At 40.1% G+C, this 22321-nt stretch overlaps 1 protein-coding gene across 1 annotated transcript; it reads left to right on the forward strand.

The window, feature by feature from the left end:
* The first annotated feature begins 17048 nt into the window (after positions 1–17048).
* taf9 (TAF9 RNA polymerase II, TATA box binding protein (TBP)-associated factor) lies at positions 17049–20412 on the forward strand. The gene is made up of 7 exons (XM_084941034.1): positions 17049–17173; positions 17812–17893; positions 18044–18180; positions 18366–18500; positions 18578–18659; positions 18752–18865; positions 19101–20412. Exons 1-7 carry the CDS (start codon positions 17138–17140, stop codon positions 19256–19258), a joined length of 744 nt encoding a protein of 247 aa, XP_084797160.1. The 5' UTR covers positions 17049–17137; the 3' UTR covers positions 19259–20412.
* Positions 20413–22321: the final 1909 nt, after the last annotated feature.

Genomic DNA, 22321 nt, shown 5'->3' on the forward strand with positions numbered 1-22321 from the left:
CAAACTAGAGAACAAAATCAAATTACAGGCTCCCCCTATAAAACAGAAACTGGGAGGTCTTGAGTATGTTTAAAGAACCTCCAACATGTTTGATTTCCTTCAGTTTAAAAGGATTTAAATTGCAGGTTGAGCACCAACAAAAATAAAGGAAGCTGACTCAGATAAGCAGCATTTAAAACAATTTATCACAATATTAAATAATAATTAGAGCTGATGAGAAAACATCGTCCTTGCAGACTTTGGATGAATGTTGATGAGGCGGCATTATTGAAAATCTTCCATGTGTTGATGTTCACAACCAACCTGGACACCGGGGCTTCGTTCTTCCACAATGTACAGCTTTAGTTTTGGTATCCAGCTTTTGCATTCTTATTACTGTGGAAGGGAAAACTGGATGAGGTTTACTTTTCGGTTCAGAAGGACGTCCACACAATGGTCAGAGTGCACCCACTCCATCCAAATCCCCTTTGTGTTTTAGGTTATCATTGTAGTTTAATAACCATCTTTCAGGGTCAAGTGGTAAACTCGGGTCTCAAAGCCAACATAGTTGCGTGCACACACACACACACACACACACACGTATTTGCTAACTGATCCAGCAGTTGAGGTGTGGTGTCCAAAGGGCAGAGAGGAACACTAGGCAAACAGAGCACAGTATCCTGCTATCTGCTGTGTGTGTGTTTGTGCGTCCATACTTGGACCTTTGTCCTTCTCAGGTCATTTTGCCTTCAACAACGGTCCTATCTTAGCTCTGATAGAGACTATCAGCAGTGTGTGTGTGTGTGTGTGTGTGTGTGTGTGTGTGTGTGTGTGTGTGTGTGTGGTGATAATGGCGACAGGTAAAGAGCTATCTTGAACTTGAGGCCACGAGCAGATGATGTTTTTTTACACAGAATTTCATAAAACTAGCAAGTTCAGTATCCTGGGAGATTTACTAGAGCAATACTGATTATAAGACTGTAACAAATCTGTTAGATGTCATATGTTGAACAATATAAATATGTAAAATGAAGAATGTATTAAAATAATATAGATACATGTTGTAACATCATGATACATTGATATAGAAGATTTAATATCCAACGAGTTACGTTGTGACATGATGATGCTCACCCAAACCTCGTCCTCTTATACCAACGTCGTTGTTTTCTGCTGTGGTTCACTGTTTTCTAGACTTTAAGCATTTTATGGTGGCTTCTTTTAACAGCTTGATCAACAATCAGCAGCATAACAAATGCAGAATATGCACTAACTAAATGAACACAGCAACAAATACTAATTGTCAGCAAATGTGCGCACGGTGAATTCAGTCATGAGGTCACCATTCAGGGCTCAGTTGAACTTTCAAATGTGCAAATACATATATAGTAGTAGGAATTGTACAAAATATTTGTATATGCCAAACAGACGTTGGCACTGACAATGTAGCAAAGCTTCATTAAGATTGTCTAGGAGGAGATAGGGAGCATACAAACATACATAATAACTTCTCCCCATAAAGATGTTATGAATGGAGCGACCAAAGCTGCTTTTTGTAGTGGGCTTTAAATATGTTTATTTCTGCTGTGAGGTTTGTGCGACTGTCACACTCACCAAACAAAGTGATGTTAAGTGTTCACTTCCACAGTTAATCAAGATTATTAAGTCACTGAGAGGAATTCTAAGTGGTCTAGCTGGCATCTTTGCTTTAAAAATCAACTTGAATTGCAACGTAAAGCAAAAATCACAACAATGTCAACAGGAATATTAATTATGATAATTATTTTGTATTTTTCCATTGGTGTAAGGAGGTATTATAATGAGTGTAACATCAACATTTGTTTTGTGCTAATGTGCAAAAATACACAGACAAACAGTTTTTTTTATCAATGTTAAAATGATTAATAACAGCAGATTTAAGGAAATGCAGATTTCGCCATCTTGCACTGAGCAAAACCACTGGATAACTTTAGTCAGCCTGACGGCATATTTTATCTTTTCTCCAATCAGCATCTCAAAATTGTTATTATGACTCTAAAAAGAATTGAAAGTCTAAGTAATGGCATGCAAAGCAATAAAGGCCAGTCATTCTGCAATGTAATAAAATATACTTTATTACAGAGTAGTGAGCATGCCAACAGCAGTTCTTCTTAAGAAGACCGTTAAGTTTATCAGGGAAGAAATCAGCAGCAAGTTCACTTATAATTCAGGAGAGATAACAGACAGTCCCAGCTCCACTTAGTCCACTCATGATAAACTGCAGTACGGAAAAATGATACGAAATGCTGCAGCCAGACTCCTAGTGCGCTCTAGCAAACAATCTCATATTTTATTCTCTTTACTTTGGCTCCCAGACAATTTTAGAATTCACTTTGTAATTGTCATACTTACAAAACAAGTACTAAATGGACAAACTCTAAACTATATACCAAAACCTTGTGTTACACACACTGCTCGCCCACTGTATTTGCTAACAAGCTCAAAATCTATTAGCTGCCTTCATACAAGACTGAAGACTAGAGCGGACAGATCCTTTCAGTCTGTGGCTCCATGTACAACGACAGTTACCAGTTCAAATGTTACAGTGCCACTGACCACTACCCAGGGCTGTCTCTCCTTGAATGAAAGTAGAAAAAAGATGGAATATAAACATATGTCAGCCATGGTAGGCAGCGCTGTTCTGCAGTACTCTGATGTAAGAATAAATGGGAGCATAACCACGTCATTAAAACCAGATGGTGTGTCTACACCAGTGTGATGGCATTGAAGAAATCAAAGCTATAACTGTTAGCACTGCTAAGATTAGCTAAACTTTAAGGTTAGCCAAACGTTGTGTGTTGCACAAAGTCCTGCATGTTTTGGGGAACATGATTAATGGTTTCAGCAACTGAGCACTGAGGAACTCCACATATGGTCAATGGTAACTTTATTGTCTCTGGGGGGAAATTGTTTTGTCCTCTCGTCAAACAAGACATACATTGTATTATATAAAAAAAAGAACAGCCCAAGTTTTATCAATCTCCTTAAAAAGTACAGTCGTTGTTGGACCTTTTTCACTGTAGCAGTAAAATGTGGCTCCAAGGACAGAGCCTTATTGAGAACTACCCCCAAATACTTAGAACTATCCACCAGTTCAATGTTTGCACCATTTACTACTGATAGTGCACGATGGGGGGAGGGGGGATCCAGGATGGGGTCCTTAGTTTTCAGGGTGTTAATCTTTAAAAATGACTGATCACACCAGTGAAATGCCTGTTAGCCTGTGTACACTCATTAGTGTACAAAATATATAATATGGGAGAGAGACAACATCCCTGTGGTGAACCAGTAGAAGAATTCAGCTGAAAACAGCCATTGACTCTCACACACTGAGATCTGTTAGTCTAAAGTCCAGCTGACAAGATTAAAATCAAGTTTAAATGGGTTAAGAAGCTTATCAGCTAAAGATGTGGCTGGATAGTATTATGATACAGGGAATTTAATAACGTGATCTTGAATGCCACTACAAGGCCTGTATGCAAATTGCAGTGGATCAATATGCTTTTCTGCCCGCTGCAGAATGATGATCTCTTCAAAGGACTTTAGTAGAGATTTTAAACAACACGCCTAAAATCATTCTGTCATAGTTAATTAATGAAATGTCAATTCTGATTTTACTGTCTAGCTGCCAAATCTATGTAAAATTACCCCGAATTACCTTCAAATAAGTGTTTTATTACCAGATTTTTAGAACTCGGGGTCTATCCTGTTGTTAGTGTTATGTTAGTACATGCATCAATAGTAGGAGACCAACAGTAACACAGGTAGTCGAAAATAAAACATTTCCTTAAAATTTAGCAGACTTATATCCTGGTCATTTGCAAAGAGAAATAGACCAAAGACAACAATAGATAATCATCTGATTATCTGATTTGTCATTGCACAACAGAGGGAAGTCACTTTACTTTGTTATAATGGATATAAATAAGATGTCACAATAACATAAATAAAAAGAACCCAAGTTAATGTCTTACTGTTTTACAGTATTGGACTGTGCCCACACATGGCATGATTCACTGTGACACAGCCAACAAAAACGTACAATGTCAATAATAAGTCGATGTAAGTGTGGACACCCACTACACTTTAGGTTTTACTCTTTTAACAGGCAGCTTTCACCTTCGGATGACAAAGGTAGCGGTAAATGTTAAATCATACAAAGCTATGTTGTTTCTGCCATGACAGGAATCTGACATAATAAAGACTTTTCAGAACTACAGTATCTTGTAACCACAGCCACAGAGGGTGTAGAAAAGATGGATGTAGCCACCCTGATTATATACACTCATTTGCAGCATCCAACGCTGAAGCCTCAACTAGAGCAACTGACACCGTGGTGGGTTTTCAGAGCCAGAGGTGACCACATCTGCATGACAGAGTGGAGTGTTATTATCAGCTGATGCTGGCTGGCTTGGTTATCAAGCTGCATCCATAGACTGTATGCTAGCATCACACAGATCCATGCTAATTAGTGTTCAGTAACATCTAAATTAAAATCCTAAAATTTCAGCCAGCAGCAGCCACCTGTGTCATACACCTTTCAGTTAAAGAGGCCACGCCCCCCAAACTTTAATCCTTAGTACAATTAAATTTTATTTATACAGCACCAAATCACAACAACAGTTGCCTCAAGGTAAGGTATTGTAAGGTAGACCCTACAATAATATATACAGAGAAAACCCAACAATCATATGACCCCCTATGAGCAGCACTTTGGTGACAGTGGGAAGGAAAAACTCCCTTTTAACAGGAAGAAACCTCCGGCAGAACCAGGCTCAGGGAGGGGCGGGGCCATCTGCTGTGATTGGTTGTGGTGAGAGAAGGAAGACAGAGACAGAGATTAATAACAAGTATGATTCAATGCAGAGAGGTCTATTAACACATAGTGAGTGAGAAAGGTGACTGAAGAAGAAATACTCATTGCATCACGGGAGTCCCCATGATGCAATGAGTACTGCATTGAGAATTTAAACAGTTATAGTAAAAATGAACCCTTGAAAGAGGAAACCGCAGAGACCAGAGCTGCTTTTTGTAGGCGGCTGTAAAGATGCAATATATATAATGTATAATGAGGTACAAACTGAATGATATGTAACAGCACCAGTTTGATGAAATGTGAATCCAAGCAAACCTAAGCGCTGCGTGGCAGCTCGTTTGTGTTGTGACTGTCTCTGCACTGAAAACACCTTTGTATTTGAACAGGAAAGGGGTCAGTAAATGCAACACAAACTTTCATAATTGCGTGTTTTACAGGCTAATAAAAGTGATCAGATGAAAGATAAACTCAGAGGTGAATGAGCAGGCCGGCTGTATACAACAATCACACAACGATTCAAAGCTTTCTAAATCTACGGTGAAAAGATTCATCCGTGTTTACAAGTGTTTTTCTTCTGTAAAGGAAGAAAGTGAGTGGATCCGTGTTGTTAATAGCAACAGCTGTGGCGGTGTCTCATTTTTAGGTAAACAGAGGGTAATGAGAGCAGAGCTGCTCGGCCGCTGCCTCTTCACTGCCATAAAGTTTATTAGGGGGTGGACGCCATAAAAATGGCTTCACCACAGAGACACAGAAATGTTTGTTGAGGAGGCACGATGAGCTCTGATATCAGCGGAGATTCACCGCCAGAGTCTGGACATGTGGAGATGCAGACATCCAAACTGTGCCTGAAGCCTGATGAGGGCCACGTCCACTGTTTCAGCTTTAAGGGATAATAAAGATGGAAATGGGCAAATGTAAAGCAGACGTGCAGTCATGTGACTGGATCTACTCAAAGTGAAAGAAAATAATACAGTGGGAGGAAGATTTAGATCTGCTGGAGGTTTCTTCCTGTTAAAAGGGAGTTTTTCCTTCCCACTGTCACCAAAGTGCTGCTCATAGGGGGTCATATATGTAGGGTCTACTTTACAAGTATTCTGATTCTGAATAAAAAGCACCTTGAGGCGCCTTTAGTGCTGTATAAATAAAACTCAGTTAAATTTAAAATGTAATTTTACTCCACATGTTGAGAACAGAATCACTGTCAGCTGGGAAATGTTCCAGTGTGAAGCTCGGGATCAGGACTAACCCACAGCGGCGTGCAGGAACACTTCTTCGCCCGAGCCTGCTGGTCTGTTTTTGGCAGTTTTAATCTTCCTTCTCCATCTTGCCTGTGATAGAATGTGTTTATGTTAGCCTAACCACGCCGTTTTCACATCGCCGTGTGGACAGCAGAAACGGAGGCTTTCGAAAATGATGACACATTTTAGTCATATGATCCAGTCATGTGACCAATTCAACTAAGATGGCGGACAGCATTGTACAGCAGTTGTTTTGTTTGTGCTCAATTTTGACAACCCTATTAAAGATTAAAGATCAATATCAGTTTGTACAAGCTCCAGATAAAACTCGGTGCTTTTCCTCGACATTTTGCCGCGACGTTCCAAAGAGCCGGAAAGTAAATAAACGGCAGACAGAAATGACGCAGGTCGAATCGTCTTACGTTTCATCCATGTGCAGCACAGGAACAGCATTTTCAGTGTGGATAAGATAAGAGATAAAGATAAGATAAAACTTTATTAATCCCTCGGGTGGGTTCCTCTGGGAAATTCGGTTTCCAAAAAAGCACAGCACCGACAGAAGTTACAGAGTTACAGAATATTATATATATACACAAACACACACATATATAAATAAAATATATGAAGGGGATAAATAGAATAAATAGGAATAAAAATAAATAAATAAAAATACAAGTGAATTGCACATTTCAAGTATTGAGGTCTATTGCACCGTTGACTATTAACAAAAGTATTGCACAAAAGATAATTGCACAGTGAAGTGAAGAGGCACTACAGCTTAGTTGTTCCCCCCTCCTTTGTCCTCCTGTCTCCCCTCCCTCTCCCCTCCAGAGAGGAGTTAAACAGTCTGATGGCGTGTGGGACAAAGGAGTTTTTAAGTCTGTTGGTTCTTGTCTTTGGGAGAAGCAACCTGTCACTGAACAGACTCTTCTGGTTGTTTATGGCCGTGTGCAGAGGATGCCCAGCATTGTTCATAATGTCCAGCAGGTTTTTTTTAGTGTCTTAGTGTCAATCGATGAAAACGATTGAAAACGAGAGTGTGGACGCGGAGCATTTTTAGACTCACAGCAGTGCTCTTGACTCCTGCTCAGACTAAACTTCTTTAAATTACAAAAACTAATAATAATAAAAACTGTTTGTGGCTCATATTAAAGGTTGAAAAAATGCCCCTCTGTAGGCTTGTGGAAGCTGGCCAATCAGAAGAAAGCAGCTATGTTAGCTTGTTTGAGACAAGAACCAGCAGAAGATTCATTATTATTATTCTTAGCTGCAAATCATGCAAAGGTAGGCGAGCCGAAGACTAAAATGACTGAGCTGAGAACGCAGCTCCACCACATGATTTTCTACCTAAAGAGTGTGAAACTATTCACTGGGGAGGAGTGTTTTTATGACGGAGGCCTGGTGGCCGACTGCTGTTTGTGAGCTCTTTTAATGAGGGACGACATCCTCATCTGTTATCACTGAGGTCAAATGTTCACCTGGCAGCGAGTCAGAGGACTTGAAAGGCCGGGGCTGCAGAGGACAGCGAGGCCTGAACTTACGTAACTTTTTTTTCTCTCCTTTTAATTTTTTTCCAAACGAGCTTTCAGCTCTGTGGCAACACGCCATCAGGTCTGTTCTGCGCTTCCTGGTGACGGTTGGTGTGTTTGAGAAGAGACGCCTCCGATCACCAGTGACAACGTCATGATCTGAGCGGGGTGGCGGCCATTTCAGGACACGTTTTATCTCTTCTAAACAAAATGGCTGCCAGAGAGACAGCACAGTGCTGACCTTGAACAAATCCGTCAGGCGGGAGGCCGACGGCGACTTCGCACTGAAAGTCTTCAAGCGAGGCTTAACGCTGATGAAACGACTCGATGATGTCAAATTTAAACATTTGCAGCAAGTGAAAGATGTTTACTGCATCGTTCTGTCAGCAGAGGCAACAAAAGACAACAAAACAAGCAAATAACTCGCAGCCTCTCGCCAGCGTCTATAATCCTTCAGGGAGTCGTCTCTCACAGCAGCTCATCCAGACTTATACAGCCGCGTGTTTATGGGCCATTTTACCATAAACTTTCATTTACAATATACTTACTGCCCCTAATACGCCCCTGTATTGGCCGCATTGATTGTGGATAAACAGTGGAGTCGTAAAGGAGCAGTGCAGGAACGGTAGTGCGCTGTAAAGGTAAGATAATACTGAAGACATGATGGGGACTACCGGTATTCCCCCGAAGCAGCTCCGTGAAACGCATCCGATGATATTCTCAACACGGAGTGTGTGTGTGTGTGTGTGTGTGTGTGTGTTTTCACTGCATTACTTTTACACATGTTTGTACAGAAACATTAACAAAAACATAAAATCACATGATACACTCAGTAGATGAGGCTGAATTAAGACCAAAAAAAAAAAAAAAAACGTATGAAGAATAACTGAGAAAATGTTCCCCGTTTAATCCGTCAGCAAATAAATTTACAAAAAACAGGAAGAAATGAAGATTATAGGATTAATGTAAGGGCAAATACAATTTTAAAAACTGCATAAATATACGTGAAAATTCGGGGAAACACACAAAGAATACGAGCAAGAATAACATAAAACAACACTTAAAAATAAAATTGATCACAAATACGAAATAGAAAAACAGAGAAAATAAATATGTTGGTTTCAAGACAAAAAAAAATCAAAATAAAAAAATTCAATAAAAATTTCTGACCCAATTTTAAAATTCAGGAAAAAACACAAATATTTAATAGAGAAAAATAAACGTCAAACTCAAAAAGGAATTTGAAATACAAACATAAAGTGCAGCAGATTCATAATTACACTTAGATTCAAATAAAAACATACACATATATCTGCTACACATTTCATTCAATATTATTACAGAACAAACTCTTAAACTCGCTAAAAAAAGAAACAGTGGCAGATTGTTGTAGTTTATATCGTTTCATTTACTGTCTGTGTTTCTGTCTTCAGGTGAAACGAGCGGTTTTATGAACAGTGATTGGAGTCTATCAGTCAGACACATTATTGTCTCCAATTATAGCTCATCATATAGTAAACGAGCGCAGCCCCATTAGCCTACATCAGATAGACGACACACACGCACACTTAAGTGTGTCCCCTTATCTGCTGAACAATTTCATTTAAGTGAAGTTTATAATATTGTTGTGTCTACATGATTCACAGCCATTTATTAGGATTTTACTGCCTTTAATGTGAGAGTCATATACACTGCAGCAGCGTGCCGGCACTGTTTTTTATAGGAGACCACAAATTATCGCTGTATGAAGTTATAAAAAATTATAGTTTATGGTTTAAGACTAAACTACTACAAAACTTATAAAATAAACCTCAAAAGTCAAACAGTGAGGAGGAATATGTAGAGCAGTGTGGTCTACTCTAAGCACAATAAAGGCAATAACAGAATTACAGCAAAAATCATTTTATGTTGGAAAAAATAAAAAACCACAAACACTGATTCTGTGCTGCTCTGAGTCACAGACACAAACACACACCTGCGTATAAAAGATATTCCAAGAATATATCGCAGCTGATAAACACGGAATAAAGTCGACAGTTTTTATATTTGGTTTATTTATTATTGCATGTGTGAAGATTTTTAAATGTTTCATGTTTCAGCAGCAGCTCAGAGACCAACATGGCGTCCACGTGTTTATGTTTAAATGCGACGTGTGAATCGTTGACGACTGAAGCTCTCGCTCTCATTCAGAGTTCGTCTGGTGTCGGATCTGATGTTTGGGCGAAAAGGTTATGTTCTCATAACTGCAGTTTTCATATTTGAGTCTTTGAAACTAACTGCTGCTCATACTTCCCATCATGCACTTCTTCCTTATTTACTTACTGTTAGCTGCTGTGGGAAAAAGGAAGAAGCTCCTGTCAGAAGGACAATGCACTGTATTCAGGCCTGAAGTCATAAATATCGAACGTAAAGCAGTCAATAAATAACACGACAACCAAAACGAAGGTCATACCGTCAGGCTCCAGCACGGCGCTTATTTGACTGTTACAGGTATCAGCCGATTAGGCCACAGGTAGGCTCAGCCTGGCATCATCTTCTCATGCTCTGTTTGGTTTATCATCTCTGAGTTTCCATTAAAATAATGGCAGCTGCAGCTGTCTGAGCACCTAGCTGTGACTAACCATGTTGATGTTTGGTTTGTATGTTTTTTGTTCTCGTGAGCAGGAAGTATACAATGATATATGATTACAGTTTAAACATATTTTTTAATATTTGATATTTCACACTTTTTGAACGTCCGTTATTGTAAAAATATATATTACTTTGTATCAAGAAGGGGTTTTAAAGTCAACAACAGTTTCCATGTGGCGAATTAAACATGTTATATATGTATCACATGAAATGATTTACAGTGTTTCAGATTCTTCAGCAGTGTTGTTGTGTCATATTGTATCCTGTTATACTGTAACAGTGTCACAGATAAAATGGGGTAAAATAAATATGTTAGAGAGTATTCAGTGTTAGCATAGCGTGTTATATTGTAAACTGTTGTGTTGTATTATTTATTATTATTAATCCTTTATTTATCCAGGTAAAAAATCTCATTGAGATTAAAAATCTCATTTCCAAGAGAGACCTGGCATCATGGCAACAAAAGTCACATACCACATAGGTATATAACATTTTAACATTAAAATGCTGCATATCCAGTGTTCAATGTAACACCTTACAAATGTGTTACATTATATCTTTTATCACATCATAACACGTCTCAAGGCAGTTCTTCCTCTCCACCCTCTCCAAGTGATGCTCATAGGAAATTGATTGTTGGTGTTCTTGCTATTGTTGTATGTGTAATATACAACATGGCTAAATATGAAAGAGCTAAACGGCTGTATCTCACATTAGCAGCAAAAGCAAAGATGGACCACAATGAAAAGCACCAACTCGTAATGATAATGATGATAATTACTGTAATAGAACCACACACACACACTTTACACGTTAACCCTTTTCTCTGCTGTACTGACTCTCTGAACTCTTTGAGCACCTCTCACCTGCTTTTACCTGCAGTTTATAGATCTTAGTTTAACTGCAGGCTAGCGTGAGTCCCACCCGCCTCACCTTTCCCCCTCATTAACCTTCGTCCCCTCGATAGTGTCGGAGGTTTCAACACAGCTTTGTAGAACCTTGTTCCCGTCCAAGTTCATGTTTGGTAACAGCTGAAGAAACACAGAGTCTTCTTCTTTTTCTCGTTCATTTTATTCTGCGTGAAAACTCAAACACATAATTTGACCCACTTTTTAAACATTCAGACAAAAATTTAAAAAAGGAAATATTTTATTCATTTTTAAAGCACAAATGTTAAACGCTTCCTCCAGCTTCTCTAATGTCAGGATTCGATGGTTTTCATTGTCTAATCTGTTTGAAGTGTTTGAACATCTGAGCAGCAGGAACTGTACCAGTGTCCTTACATCACACAGGCAAACTTGAGAATGTAAACTTTGTTACTGTCATAATTTGTTTCTCATGATTTTGACTTTTTGTAGCATAATCGAAATTTTGTCAGACTCATTTTTTAGCTCATAATCTTTAAACACTTTGTCATACATCCAGTTTTTACCATTAACTGTAATTATCACAATTACAGTGAGTCTTTTTTGAGGCTGGCTGACTTGTGCTGCCAAGGTTTCATCCTACCAAACCATGACCTGTATTTATCCTGAAACCATTTATATGCTAACACTTTGAGCTCTAATAACAGAGACCAAACATTAGCATCAAAACCTGTGAGTTAAATAATGATGAATTATTTTGCTTTCCCTTCTCTAAGAGTTTCAGCTCTGTGTTTCTTCCTCTTCGGCCTCCAGGCTGTTAAACACAGTCAATAGTTAACCAGCAAAAAAAGTAAAAGGAAGTCATGGGGTGTTTGGAGTTCATCGCTCCTTGTATAATTTTATATGACACTCGTGTTCTGATTATATCCCCAATCATCTTAATGTTTTATATGTACGGGGAGCTGCAATCACAGAGATCATCACATTGTGTTGTTGCTCTGCCTGCAGGTTTCAGTTTTCTGTGAATCATTTCTTTGAGTGTTTGCAGAGCTCATGCTTCCCAGACTTTACTCCTGCACAGACTTTACACTCACATCAGCAAAAAGAGAAAGACAGACGAGCAAACAGAAAAGCACACTTTGAATACCACAGCATCATTCTCAGTTATCTTTTAACAGGCACAAAGTTTGATTCAGTTTAGATTTTGAGCCTGAAACCAAAGTGCAGTACCTTTGACAGGCCACTAGATGCTGGCCAAAGCATCCCTCCCTGTGCCATCATTTACAAAATTATCATCATGTTTTATTCAGTAACATTTGAAACTAGTGCGTGATGCAATAACCTCATCAGGGAGGTGTTTTCTGGGATGATCGTTCATCTGATGAGTGGGGTCGTTTTCTCATAGACTTCTACACAATCAGAGTTGGTTTGCCCCCTGCTGGTCATTAGATAGAATGCATGTTTTAGGCATTTCCACACTGGCTTCACTTTCTGGGCCCAGGTGATGTTTGGACCGAATAATATCCTGCCCTCAGTTTTCTTTGTTCCACATTTGACCTTCACTGTCAGCATTATTTTTGACCCAGGTAGCAGGGTCATGATATCTGCAGTTACACATGTTCATGAGCTTTAGGACACAGCTGGCTCACACATTTACTGGTGCATTAATTTATCCATAGCTGCCAACAATAGCTCTCTAACCAGTAACTAAAAGACAATGTAGGTGCAGGAGTCCAGCATTTAGTCCTGACCTCGATCAATGACGAGCCGCCGAAGTGGTGTGGAAATGTGGCGACTGAAGTTCAAGAACAAACACGCTCGTTTGCTCCATCAAAGCGGCCCATCCCACAGCGCGACGTCGCCAATTAGTTGATTTATGTGTGTTTTCAGATTTGATTAGCTCACTGAGGCCCTCCCTGCATGAGGCTCGATCTGACTTACCCCAGAGGGACAAACACCTGTCGACCTCACTCTGACAGGTGTTTGTAATTAATAACGTGAACTGCTGTCCTCTTAATCAGGTCATATGAGAGCAGGCTGATGAAAGAGGGCTTTAATTTACCCGACAGAAACAAGAGTCACTGTTTGCTTTGTAATCGTTTCTACGTTTTCTTTAACAGCACTATTGACCCGTGTCCTACTGCACACCCAGCCTCTGCTCACCTGGGGGGAGGTTAAAGGTCATGACCCTGGGATGACCGAGAAGGACTCACACCTCTGAGCTGCTGCCTGCTGAAAATGCAAATTCTGCTAAAGCATGCTAACGGCCCGCTCTTCCTGCCCCTCACCCCCTCCACCATTATTTACCCAGACTGCACCTGTGACTGAGCGCGACTTTTAACACCAGGACGAGTCGATGAGCAGTGTTGAGAAGGTTACTTTTAAAATGTATTCCACTACAGATTACAGATGACATGCCCCAAAATGTAATGTATTCTGTTACGTTACTCGATGAGAGTAACGTATTCTGAATACTTTGGAATACTTAATATATTATCATGCTTTTTACAACTACATGAATGTACTATTGCTGCGTGATTTATAACTTTTAATGAAGGTTCCTCTCCACACCAACACAACTAGATGTTTAAATCTTAATATAAATGAGTAACAGTAGGTGGACATTAGGTAAGGCTGCACTTTTTGCAGCGATCTCGTATAGAAACTATTCTGCGCGTATATAAAACAGGTCAGCGGCTCCGAACCGTAGTAAAGGGACCTCTGGCTAATACGTCGGGTTCGTGTCGGCTCGTAGCCGAAAACTAGCTTTACTTTGTTGTCTGGGTCAACTTTGCTAGCAGAGACAGAGAGAGGCGTTGAAAGGCTGCTCCAACGGAGCTTATTGTTTCAGAGGAAAACACGAACACAGCGTACAGTCGAGTCTTAATAGCTTACTTACAGCTGGGCTCGTCAGGCTCTCTTCTTGGCTGCAGTGGTTATTATTATATTTACATGCTTCATACATGCTATGCCTGTAACACTCTGCCTATTGCCTTCATATTAAATCATTTTTTGCACAATAATTTTTAAAAATGTTTCTTCACGTCATTGTGCGAGGTGACATGAGCCGTGAGATTGAGACACAGACATTAGAGCCTCTTAATACGTGTTTTGTTTGGGTTTCCACCGGCGTGGAATTACCAAAAATAGAGACGGCATAGCCGAACTTATGAAACAGGAAAGACCGCCTTTATTTCAACAAAGTAACTGTATTCTGATTACCACCTTTTTAAACGGTAACTGAATACACTTACTCATATTTTGTATTTTAAACAGCGGTCCATGTATTCCGTTACTCCCCAACACTGTAGAAGAGAGCTGGAGGAAGAAGGGAAGCAGGCGACAAACAAACTGCAAAATATGCTACAAGTCAAAGAAAGGCCTGCAGCCTCAGGCTCACGCAGCAAGGTGTTCCTAATGTTTTGCCCATACTATCATGATTATATTAATTGAACTGACAAAAAATGTTCAACACTATAATAACATAACTTATATTTTTATATATTATAATGAGAGCAGGTTTGAGGGATTTATACACTCAGTGTGGTAACTGTTACATTACAAACAAAGGTCAAAGGTCACTGTAAAACATGCTCATTACTGATTTTTTTTCTGTGAGAGCTGTTTTAGTTCTTTGTGGTTCAACGCTGTAACAGCACTCGGGCAGACGGTGGTGTTTCAGCGATGCTCAGCTGTTCGGCATTTCACACTTAACACGGAGAAAACAGTGTGAAAGCACTTTGAGTACTCAGCGTAAAAGCTCATCATGTAAGTACACCTCCATTTACCTGTGGAAAGCTGTCATGCTAAAGACAGCCAGAGACTCGTTCATTCGTCAGTGAGATGAAACTAAAATAATGTCTGCAGCAGGATTTCCGCCTCGCTGTTGAAGTTTTTCTGCAGATATGAGCGCCCTCGTTTACAAGCCTTAGAGACTGTAAAGGTTAATCATTTAAACACACACACTGTCATGCACACAGAGCAGCGTACAGTCGGCGAGGTGTGGCGGTTCTCATGGCTTTATGGCGAGAATGTGTGTCATAAACGCTGCGGGTAAATACAGGAATGCTGTCTGCGGCGAGCTGATGAATGGTTATTTGAGAAAAGCGTGTTTGATGATGAGCTCAGCTGTGGGAAGAACACAGCATCACTCTGTTTATTAAAATCTGACTCCATATCAAAGCTTTATTCTCTAATGGCTCCTGGGTGAAGTCCATGACCCAGACCTCTGTGGATGGTGTCAGCGGTGTTTTGGCTCCACGCTGGGACTCTTATCTGCAGAGCTGACGTAGGAGGAGTCGGATGTTCATCCATCCTTGCTGATATCAAGTGATTATCCTCAAGTCTATATTTCAGAGTCCTCTTCGATGTGGGAGGCCACAGGTCTGCAGTCCTTTAAACCAGTATAATTTGAAATGTCCAGCAGGCGGCGACTCTTCTGGTCATAAATGCTTCAGTAAACACTCTCATGATGCGTTCATGGTTCCGTCAGCAGTTGGAGATATCATTGAATACAACTTCAAGTTATTTATGTAAACTTTGGTCTCATTGGAGTAAAAAATGGCCGTAAGATGATTGGGGACCCCAAAAGTGGAGGTCTGGTTGCCTTTGATCGCTGCTCCATCAATGGTGTCGGAAATATCCTGGGAAATAATAAAAATTCCTGATTATCATAGATATATATGGGTTATCAGGCAGCAGATAAAGCTGTGATTTAATGTTTATCTGTGACTTAATTTGGTGCGTGTTGAGTTGAGTGTTCAAGCTCAATAAATGTTAATTTATTCTACACGTATGTAAACAGAGTGTTACTTCTTGCTCAGCAAACAGTGTGATGGTGAAATGTGACGAATTCCAAAGTCTCATCAGAGCGTTGGTCATGCAGTGGCTCGCTTCATCTTCTTACCGCGAGGCCTTCAGGCTGTAACGTCCGCTTCCCTCTCGTGTCGGCGTTATTCCCATCCTTGTGTTTGGATCAAGTCTTTGGGAACACCTGGAAACCTGCAGAGACTCCTCTTTAGTCTCAGAGGTGAGAGACAGTGAACGTTTTTTATCACCTCTCAGAAAACACTTCTTCTTATCTCGTCATCAAGTTTTTCTTCTTATTTCCAAGTCACTGTGCCACAGTTATTATTATTATTATTATTATTATTAGTGTTATTTGTCACTAAAATTAACCTGCAAATGAAAAAGAAGCAGAAGTTTGTGTTTGTGAGATTCAATAAAGAATAGTTTATAGTTTTCAGTTCAGTTTAATTTCATTCAGCAGATTTTTCCTAAAAGAGTGTCATAGAAATATTCAACCATTTAAAACGTTTTAAGTGTTAATTTACTGATTCATTTTTTGTTTGTCAAGCAGCCAAAAATAAAAGAAAAATGCAGACTGATTGTTTCAGAGATTCTTCTTGTTTTTATTTCAGTGAATTACATTTTTAGATGTTTTCCACATGTTTGGTTTAGTTTGATAACTTCGGTTTGTAGCTTATTTTTCACGCAGGCTTTAGAGTTCAATATGTCCTCCTGTGGCGCCCCCTGTAGGTACTGTGTAGTTATAACCTCAAAGATACTCAAAAGTTTAAACCATGAATATTTAGAGGTAGAACTTTGTCATATTTAAAAGACATAAAGTAGAAAAAACATCAGTTTAAATCAATGATAAACTTATCTCATGATGTAAGCAAAATGATTAAAACGGGAATAAGAGACAAATCAAAAACCTTGATTTGCTCAATTTTAATGACTTACTTTTGTTGTACTTTGAAGTTTATTAAAACGTGTTATTATGTGTTTCGTATTACTTATCTTGTTTTGTTAATTAAATTTGTCTACATAATACGAGACATCAGGTGTTAATTGTAAAAGAAATAAATAAAATCTTGATTTTTCTGATTTATAAATTTGAGGTTTATTTTGAAAGCTTTTAACTCGGAGCAGTTGCAGTTCCTGTGTTTTGTTTCATTTCCGGTTTCGGTCAATGGCTCAGCTGTGAACGGAAACAGTAGAAGAAGAGGAAGCAAAGGCGCTGCGAGGGAAGTTAAAATGTCTGCTCCGAAAACAATCCCGAAAGATGCTCAGGTCAGAAACGAGCTTTTTTCATTTATATTGTACAGTTTGAGTCAAGCTTTTTGCTTTGCTCGATAATCTTTAATGCATCTGCGTTGCTCGTTTGCTAGACTGGCCTGTCTTAGCTAGCGACACTGCAACTCAAAGCAATAGCGGCTAACATGCTAGCCTAGCTGCGAGCCTGTCGGTGTTTTGGTGCAAATTTGGTTCACATTGGGGAGTTTCTTCTCCCGTTTATTGTCTGATGGTGAATTTTGTTGCTGGATTTGTGTTGATTAATTGGTGACCCTTTGCAGTTGTGCAACATGATAGCCTGCTTAGCTTAGCAACGTTGCCGTTCAAAACAATAGCAGCCGCACTTTAGCCTAGCCTTTAGTCGCGAGCTGTTGGTGCTTTGGTGAAGCCGTTTGTCACCCTATGGTGTGTTTGTAAATACCCTGGTTTGGTGCACCCTGCGAGACAAGGCCGGGCACTGTACCTCGCTCCAGCACCACGTTTCCGGGATAATTTATTTATCCTGCTTCTTTTATCCTGACAGTTTTCCAGAGAGTAAAAATGGGAGATGCAGTAAAAATCTGCGGGAAAAGTAAAATTGAGAGCATGTTTGAGTTTGTTGCACTGAGATTTTAAGTTATTCGTTTCCTCTGTAGGTGATGATCCAGATCCTGAAGGACATGGGAATCACAGAGTATGAGCCCAGAGTCATCAACCAGATGCTGGAGTTCACCTACAGTAAGTTATTTCTGTTTCAGAGCCGATGGGAACAATGCTCTGATATCCCGACTGAATATTTCTGACACTCTCGGACAAAGAAGGATTATTCTGAACTGTGAATCATGCAGGAGCAGTTCTGAACAACTCAGTTGTTGTTTGTGTCCACAGGATACGTGACCACCATCATCGAAGATGCCAAAACCTACGCCTCACACGCCAACAAGTCCAACGTGGACGCCGACGACATCAGACTGGCCATCCAGTGCCGCATGGATCAGTCGTTCACCTCACCGCCGCCACGAGATGTAAGTCTTCACAGATGGGCGTAACATTTGGTTCTTGATTCGTTCGTCAGGGGTCCAGAATGTCAGTTAGGAAAATGGAGACTGCAGATTCTATTCTGATCATTAAGACCGTCACTCTACAGGAACCAGCTGACTGTAGCGACAGGGCTGATCTGATAGCTGCTTCACCCTCTCTGTGTTTCCAGTTCCTGTTGGAGGTTGCCAGGCAGAAGAACCAGACCCCCCTCCCTCTCATCAAGCCCTACACTGGCCCCCGGCTGCCCCCAGACCGCTACTGTCTGACCGCCCCCAACTACAGACTCAAGTCCATACAGAAGAAGGTGAGACACAACCTCTCGTGGTCATCCTCAGCTTTCACGTTGTCTTTGTTTGTGGTTAACAACAGTTTGTTTTCCAGGTGTCGTCGTCTGCCAGCAGGATATCGGTGCCTCGCCTCAGTGTCGGCGCCGTCACCAGCAGGCCGACCACGCCCACGCTCGGTGAGTTTCAGCTTTATCATTATGTGATTTATAAATCCAAGTATTAAAGTACGATCCTGGATGCTGAAAGTGTAGCGCCATTTCCTCCTCAGGGACGCCGTCTGTGCAGTCGGTCACCACTAAAGTCGGGACTCCAGTGTCTTTGACGGGTCAGAGGTTCACTGTGCAGATCCCGCCGCCCTCTCAGACGACCACCACCAAACCCAGTAAGAACAGACCCGTTTTATTTTTTGCTTCATGCTTTGATGGAACAAGAGTCAGACGTATGAATACCTGTGAAAAACACTTTAATGTGGAAGAAACCGTTAAAAAATTCTCCACCAACTCCTGAACACAAGGACAAAAATCTGTCCAGATAAACATTTTAATGGCCAAACAGAATCATGTTTAAATGAACAGTTTACTTATATAAAAACCTCGATGCTCGCTCTGTCCCCATAGCAACGCCATCCACACCCGCTGTCTCCAACGTCCTCATCAACCCATCTCTGATTGGCTCCAAGAACATCCTCATTACGACCAACATGGTGTCACAGAACTCCGGCGGAGAGTCGCTGAAGAGGAAGCATGAAGATGACGACGACTACGACGCTTTATGACGCTGAATGCGATGCCACCATTGCCACTTTTGTACTGACCTTTAAAAAAATAATCTCAGAGACTGTAGGAGGCTCCTGACAGTTTGTTTGAGAGGAACACGACGCCTGCTCACAGCGGGACTGAAGCTGGACGGTGGGTTCAAAGCTGCAGGGGGAAGCAAAAGTGAAGTGATTCTCAATAAAATGAATAAAAGATGTGATCACGTCTGTTTGTTGGAACCCAAAATTTACATTTAGAACAAGAAGAGTTTTTAACTTATAAATCTGAAGGTTTCACTTTTGAGTCCTGTAGTGAAAAATCCCTAAAACATTTAAGTCAAACGTTTGTGGGTTTTGTTTTGGTTTTTTTATGAAATTGATGAAAACCAATAATTCCACTAATATCCAGCAGTGAGTCACTCCTCATAGATTCACATGTTGAAACTTTACAGCAGAAATAATTATGTATACAGATGTATACACAAACTGTTTGATAATTTAATCCTGAACAACTGTACATCAAAGTGGTGATACTCTTTTTTTTTTTTTAATATAATACATTTCTTTATATTATGGTGCAAGTACTTTTTGGTAACGGCATCTGGATGTTTGACAGTATCAGATTAAGAATGATGGAGGGATCCTTCACTGTGACAATGACACAGTTTTGTGGTTTAATGAGAAACTGCATGTTAACATAGACCGCATACAATTATATAGTTCTGAAAATGGTTACTTTAGTGAAGAAACATGAGTACACATGTTTAAAAAGCCTTTAAAGGCTCGACCTGAACTATTTTACTCCCCCTTGATTTATAAAAATGTAATAAGGAGACCAGATTGGGGGGGGTTGTGTTTTCTTACTGGTGTGGAGTTCCACAGGGCTCTATCATGGGCCCTCTACTTTTTGTTCAAACATTGTAGTTGTGACTTTCATTGTGTTGCTTTAGTTTTTATTGGGTCCTCAATGAAATGTTTTAAGATGTTGTATACGGGGGAAATGCAGTAATTCAGTTTGCCATGTACTATTCTGCTTTAATGTATTCTGATGAAAAGTATGTTTTATCAGGAAAAAAAATGATCTTCACCCAGTTCAAGTCACCTTTAGCATAATTTAGCCTTGGAAGAGACACTGAACATTAAAATAATTGAGACTTCTCTCCTGTGAGACATTATATGCTGGTTTATTTTTTTTTCTTTAAGAGCATGAACATAAAGTGCAGATTTTCATATGGAAACTTCAGCGCTCCACTGGATTTTGTTTTTCATGTCGGGGTATTTTAAATGCACTTATCTGACCAGTAATATTGCTGATGTGGTATCAGACTAGTTTGGATGTTACTGAGCACCAGTGATGGGAATAACGGCATTACTTTTTTCAGTAACGAGTAATCTAACTAATTACTATTTCTATCGTTACAACAGCGTTACCGTTACTAACTAAGAAAATGCGGTCACGTTACTATTTTTCAACAAACAGACGGTTGAAGCTGTCTTCAGCTTACCGGATCTTATATCAGTTGCACGGAAGTAGCTGTCTATGTAAGTAGGCCGGGCGCTACAACTGCTGAACGCGCTCCCGCGGGCGGCAATCACGATCACTTGCTGGCACAACACCTGGAGCTCAGGGAGTCATGATAAACAATATATACGTGGCGTTTTTTCCTCAATAGTTTCATCACTCTTACTGTCTAAGGACAGCGCAGCGAGACCTCTCTGCTTATGAGCAAGAAATAAAAAAACAAAACATAAAACAGCCCGTTTGTGTTGGTGGAAAAATGCACCATGTCGACCAATCAAAAAATGATATGGCAACATGACATTTGGTTGTTTAGGAAGAGAGAGAGAGAGACAGCAGAAAAAGAGAGAGAGCGAGTTTTGAGATGTGAGAGATTTGTGACGTTTAGCGTGTTTGGAGTGTGTAGTTAATGTGTCGTCTTGTGTAGTTAGTGTGTAGTGTTGTGTGTCAGAACAATGAGGCGGCTGCTGTCTCCAGGTAGAAACAGGAGTGACACACCTGCTGCTGTCAGACCTGCAGGTATCAGGCTGTGATGTTCTCCTTTATAGTGGACAGAAGTATTTGGAGTGGCACAAATAATTAGTGTGGCATCTTATTGAATGAAGAACAGCTGATTGTTCTGTAAATAGAAATAAATATAAAAATATAAATTGTTGTGTAAATAAATGGTAAATGGCCTGCATGGACCCCAAAGCGCTTTATACTACATTCAGTCATTCACACACTGGTGATGGCAGCTACATTGTAGCCACAGCTGCCCTGGGGCGCACTGACAGAGGCGAGGCTGCCGGACACTGGCGCCACCGGGCCCTCTGACCACCACCAGTAGGCAAACATGGGGTTAGTATCTTGCCCAAGGATATTTGGCATGCAGCCAGGAGGCAGCCTGGGATCGAACCACCGACCTTCTGATCAGTGGCTGACCTGCTCTGCCACCTGAGCTACAGCCACCCCAAATAGTTTGAAATGGTTATTAAAAAAAGGGTCAAAGGTAAATGGCTGCAAATAACTTTGTTTGCAAAACTTGTGCGTATGATTTTAAAACTGACAATTTATATTTGCATTTAAAGTTATGAAATATGATTCAATGTTCATGTTTGTGGTTGTTACAGTAAAAAAATATAACTTTCTACCCAGATTTTATGGTTTTTGTCTGATTTTAGATCAATTGTGTTTATACAGTGTGTCAAAATGAAAACATGACTGTATATTCAGACACGTGAGGTTGTGCTGAAAAGAATGAGACCAAACAAGGCAAATAAATCTTTTTAAAGGTAAAATGTGGAGAAAACATCAGACGTAGTTACAAATGGCCAAATACACTCTCAACCCCAGAGGGTCAAACATTTTTTTAAGTAAAGCAATAGTTACTTTTCAAGTAATTAATTACTTTTAGAATCTTGTAAATCAGTCACTAACTCAGTTACTTTTTTGAAGTAGTAACTAATAACTATAATTAATCACTTTTTCAAAGTAACTTGCCCAACACTGCTGAGCATGCGCCTTGAGGCGACTGTTGGCTGGATTAGTTTCCCCGGTCTGAATGTTCACTTAAATGGCCCTCG

Source organism: Perissodus microlepis, chromosome 10, assembly GCF_051167445.1.
Source record: "Perissodus microlepis isolate ML-2025 ecotype Zambia chromosome 10, ASM5116744v1, whole genome shotgun sequence".
Classification (NCBI taxonomy): Eukaryota; Metazoa; Chordata; class Actinopteri; order Cichliformes; family Cichlidae; genus Perissodus; species Perissodus microlepis.